Genomic DNA, 6,000 nt, shown 5'->3' on the forward strand with positions numbered 1-6,000 from the left:
GGTTTTTTTAAAAAACCCAAAAAAATCATGGTTTTTTTGGTTTAAATACTTTAAAAAAAAAAAAAAGTGTTTAAACCAAAAAAACCATATTTAGTCAACTTTTTCAATTAAAAAAAAGTGTTAGTCATTTTACTTTAGTAAATTATATTTTCTATTAATATAACTGGTGTAATTCATCAACCAATACATCATTATTTAGTGTGCTGTATATGAAAACATGCTTTGCTGCTTTTTCTACTCCAATCTTGTTTCTTACCTTGGACTAAAAAAGGCCAAAAGTCAAAAAATTTTTGATTCCAGCACTAGAAGCTGGTGCATTTAACAAAACTTCAATATGCGGTAGTGGTGTATTGGTAGAGCACTCGCTTCATAAGCGAGAGGTTCCATGTTTGATCCCCACCATGTCCCTGATAGTACCGCGCTCAACTTGTTTCTCTGCGCAGCGGCCTTGTTTGTCAAGGTTTGAGTTTTAGAGTTATAGAGTTATAGAAGGTTATACTACAAATAAGTAGCCTCCTTGTCTGTAGTGCCCTTCTCGGCCTTGAGGAGGTGAATTCACATTTAAAAAAAATATCCATGATAACGCAACATTATCAAAGTCCAAAGATTTTAGAGATTCCCACTATTCTATTGCTGATACATTTTTTAAAGCAGATTCACACATATGGTCGATTCCATGTGAAAACATCTAGGGCATGCAACCCTAAGTCTCAGATTTTGCTGATTTTTAAACCACTTAAAGATTTTAGTAAGTTATGAACATCCTGAAAATTTTATCATCTAATTTCATTTGGTTCCAAAGATATAGCTATTTCAAGTTTGCCTCCAACCAACAAAAATCCGCCATTTTAAAAAATCGTTTTGATCATAGTTTTTGTTATATGTGTATTGGAAAGCTGAAAATTTGTACTTTTACATATTTTGGGCCAACAAATCCAATGAAACAACTTTAAATATTTAAAAACGAACATAACACTCAAAATTTAAATGTTTATCACAATTTTACTGGGGCAAGTTCAATCACAAAAATGCCGATGTAGCTTGATTTTTTTTTTATTTGGAATTTGTCCTGAATAGTTAAGTTATAGTTATTACAAAGAATTGGAGAGTGGTCTTTTCTAAAACAGAGATAAAAACATGGTCAAATCAACTTAAATTTAGTGCTGAAAAACAGGTATTTTGATAGATTTAACGAGAAAAAAAAAGTAATTTGACAGTTTTGTAACTGAAACTGATTTGGCAACGTCAAACTGTTCTTTTAGTTGTTGTTGACTAGCTGTTTCTGTTTTCTTTGTAGTTTTATAGAATCTGATCCTAAAAAAATATAATTTCAAAGGTAATAGAAAAAATAAAAACATCTTCAAGTATACTTAAATTTATTACATATAAAACATTAGTTTCATATTTATCAAACTAAGACAAATAAACTAAAAAAAAAGGCTTCAAAACAAACAGAGCACTTGTCAAGAAGTTCAAGAAAGAAAAGTAATATACAAAATTCAAATATTAAAAACTCAAAAAAAATTAAAATTTATTAGTTGTATGGTTATAAGTATTTACATTAATGTCATAAGTTTGCCCTGAATTTGTTGTTGGTATTTTAATTACTGCAATTAAACTCAACAATGGTATCCAGCAGATTTCATCTTTCTTTGGCTAATTAAAGTTTTGCAAAGGACAGTGAGTGTGCATAAACTTAATTTGATTATCATTTGTTGTAATATCTATCTTTGTAACCATGGCTATCCTCTAAAAGAAATCGTAATTGCATGCAAATAAAGCATTTTGGTTTGGTACAATTAAAATATCAGTTGTTACTGCTTTTGACAGTAAAATTCTATCGACACATTGATGTTCCCTTGTTCTTTTAAAACTAATTTCAAGTTTTGAAATGAGTATATAATGATTATCATTACTTCTGGTATCTGAAACAGTTTTTCCTGTTTCAAATCGCTCCTTTAGTTGCTGTCGCCTTGAATTAACTGTTTCTTTAGTAATTTTTTAAAATATTATTGTGCTTATATTGGTGATGCAAAACTCAAGCATATCATCAACTGTCAATATTTGGTTTTCTAATGATCTTTGCAAACTTGCTCTTGTTGTTATTCTTTTAACCGTACCACCTATGCCATCACAAGTGGATTTTCCATGGCTGGTTGCAAAAAATACCCATTCAGCTGTAATCTCAAAATCTTCCTTATGGTGGCATAGATTTATAAAGTTTTTATAGTTTTTAAAATGAGCAGAACATCCATCAGAAAAATAATAATTTTTATTGATACCAACAAAATATTCTTTAATGTACTCTACAATTTTCTTTTGAAATTCATACACAAAGCATGTATCATGATCATTGTCATCACTTAAGAAACAGAATGACTTATGCTGAATATTTGTTTTAAAAATTTCCTTAAAATATAAAACAACAGGATGTAGTGTACATTGTTGTTTATTCCAATGATAACTTTGTATTTCATCCTGTATAACGAATTGATAGTTCTCTGTAAAATCTGCCTGTATAATACATTCATTGAAACATAAATTATTTTTTAGCTCTTTCGAATAGCAAGTTTGGTATTTAGCAATATATGAATGTGAAGTTAGTTGATTAATGTGAGAAACAACTAGTTCTTTATATTCAAATAAGTTAACTGTCTGAGTAATTAATTGTGATCTATCAGTACTTTGCCATTGGTTAAATTTAATTTCTTCTTTTTCGTCAAATTCAATTAACTTCTCATCTAAAAATGCCTTTAACTTATCATAACCTGGACATTTTGCACATCTATGAACCATGCATTCATTATTGCTTGTATCACATACTTATTTTGACATTAAATCTTTGTATGTAACATTCCATTGGATAGCATTTACAAGCAATATTGAGTTTTGATGATAAATACAAACACATACACAGTATGTGTTTGTATTTACCATCAAAATATGGTTGTTTGATCTAAAATAAAATCATTAACTTTTAATAAACATTATACTCTGCTTCTAAATTTATATATATATATATATATATATATATATACATATATATATACATATATATATATACATATATATATATACATATATATATATATATATATATATATATATATATATATATATATATATATATATATATATATATATATATATATATATGTATGTATGTATATATGTATATGTATATATATATATATATATATATATATATATATATATATATATATATATATATATATATAAATATATATATATATCTATAGATATATTGGGGAGAGTGGGGCACCATGAAACATTGTAATTGTGGAGGCATCTAAAGAGTTGTGAAACCACTTTTATATAATTATATTGTTTGACATCATTAAGCCTGCGAGGGGTCGAAATTTGTGTTTTTTTTGATGACAAAGTAATTTATTAGTATTTAAAGCTCATAAGTTTTAAGGTACCTTATTTAATGTGTCTATCAGTAACATTATTTTGTAAACTACAATCAATAGGCTTATTACTTTATTAAATAAAATCATTGAAAAAACAAGTTGATACTAAAAATAAAGCAATTGTTTTCTATTAGCAAGTATGGGGTAACTTGATACAGCATTTGTGTGGGGCCCTAAAACTGTAGATTAGTACTCCATTGTGTCATAAACAATTCTTAAAATCATTTCTGTTAATAGTTATAGTCAATTTTAAAAAGATTTTTGTAAATATTACACAAGGAGATCCTATTTTGATACAAAGCCATTATTTGTTGACGCTTAAGAATGACATTTAAAACAATGTATTATCTGGTCTTCTGAAATGTGATTTGGACCATTGGATGCATTATTTGGGTTATAAATATTAATTTGTTTATATTCCAAAAAAAATTTCTGCCTTTTCCTCATGTTTTATACTTTTTATTTACTTTTTTAATGATGCTCATAGTGTTTCAAGGTACCCCATAGGTGGGGTACCTTGAAACAAATTTCTAATTTTACTTAAACTAGTCTCACAAGTTTAACCTGTTATAATTTGGTAATTTATAGAATTTATTTTGTAGGTATAAATTTATTCTACAAATTAAACCAATCGCCTAAAAAAAAAGCGCATTAAAAAAATTGTTACGAAGCAAAAACCAAAAGTATGTCATGGTGCCCCATTCTCCCCTATATATACATATATCACACACACATATTTTTTTTTAGCTTCAAGTTACTATAGCTAGTGCAAAGGAGTATGAGAAACGTCTGATGGAATTTGATGAAGACCGAAGTAATGAGATGGAGAACTATGCAGTGCAATTAGAAGAAGAAAAGCAACGGTTACTTATTCTATGATTACTCATCAAAACTTATTTTGTTTGAAATTAAATTGAATGTTAAATTTTGTATGTTATGTTTGAATATATGTTTATAATATATATATATATATATATATATATATATATATATATATATATATATATATATATATATATAATATATATATATATATATATATATATATATATATATATATATAAATATATAAAATTTATGAAATTTAACTTATTCAGAAACGTTAATCTGCAACATGCCAATAATATCTTACATGAGCAATTAGAACAAGCTACATCAGCAAACAGTCGCCTCTCTTTAGAAACACAAAAACTTTCTATAGAGTTAACAAAATCATGTGATGAACTGAAGCATCGTGATTCTGAAGAAGAAAATTATTTTACTGAAGAACATAGGAAGCTGGTGAATCTGTGGAATTCAATTGACAGTTTTCGATCAGCATTTAACATAGTCAAAATAGAAACTCAAAAGTAAACACAATTTAATTAAATTTATAAATTTAATAACAAATTTCATGGTAAATAATAATTTAGAGCATTTATTTTGATTTTTATTTAAATGCTTTAGTAAATGTGTTTTTTGTTTCAAAATTATCTTTTTTTAAATTTTTTTACAAAACTAAAAATTATATTATATTATTTTAAACAAATTTGTTTTTATTTAATTATATTTAACAAGTTTGTTTCAAAATTTTAATAATTTTTTATTGCAAGATTTTTAAAAAAAAGAATTGTTGAAAGTTAATTCACAGGTGATTTACAAGTTCCATTACATTTACAATTACAAGTTTTGTAATGCAGTGATTTTCATTTATGCAAAAATTAGATATGTTAAGGTAAAATGTTATCATTTGTATCATCTTATGCATCAATGCTTTAAATCTTGTTAATATTTGTGTTGCTTGACAAGTGTGTTACTTGAAACTTGTTGAGCGGTGTGGTAGCAATTACAGATCTCAAGTACAGAACTCTTCGGTGTGGTAGCAATTACTGATCTCAAGTACAGAAGTCTTAAGTTAAACTCTAAATTATTTATTCAAATCACATTTTGTTTGTAGAGCTCAGAAAGTTCTCATAATTTCTCATTCAAACCTTTTCTTTTTCAAAAGAAAAAGTTTAAAAAAGAAGCATGAGTACCAATCTTGATTACTCTCTTCAATGAAAAAACTCTTTTTTGCTCATAAGTTAAAGTTTCTGTTTCTGATACCCAGCAGATTTGTAAATACACTTTTTAAAGTCTGCTTTTATATTTGTCTGTAAAGCTCTACTAAGATGTCTAAAGCAGACATTTTGACTTTAAGCTCTCATTTTTGGACAATATTGTATATGAAAAATGTTTGAAACAGAATTTTATTCATCAAACTTAAACGATGACAAGCAGAATTTTATATTGCTCCCAGTTGTCTGAAATAAAGTGTGTCATCATGCCCAAGTACCTTTAATAAAAGATTGACCAAATGTTAAGATAAATGAAAACAGTTTCAGGATACTTTTTTTAATGTTATTTTTAAGCATACTTTTATTGAAAGTTTAATTTTTAATGCTGGATTTAGCATGCTGCGTATTTTAATGCTGGATTTAGCATGCTGTGTATTAAATTTTTATTACTTAACTAAACAAGTTTTTCTTAACTAATTGTAATGAACAGTTGCTAATAATAAACAGTTGCTTTTTTATTGACCAACATT

The 6,000-nt window shown here is 26.5% G+C and overlaps 1 protein-coding gene across 1 annotated transcript in view; it reads left to right on the forward strand.

The window, feature by feature from the left end:
• The window catches only part of LOC100204705 (rootletin), a 58,414-nt gene that overhangs the window by 24,605 nt on the left and 27,809 nt on the right, over window positions 1-6,000 (forward strand). Inside the window, exons 5-6 of the mRNA XM_065800149.1 lie at window positions 4,182-4,297; window positions 4,532-4,783. Coding sequence (XP_065656221.1) covers window positions 4,182-4,297; window positions 4,532-4,783 — 368 coding nt within the window. The remainder of the gene's footprint in view (window positions 1-4,181; window positions 4,298-4,531; window positions 4,784-6,000) is intronic.

The sequence above is a fragment of the Hydra vulgaris genome, chromosome 06, assembly GCF_038396675.1.
Source record: "Hydra vulgaris chromosome 06, alternate assembly HydraT2T_AEP".
Classification (NCBI taxonomy): Eukaryota; Metazoa; Cnidaria; class Hydrozoa; order Anthoathecata; family Hydridae; genus Hydra; species Hydra vulgaris.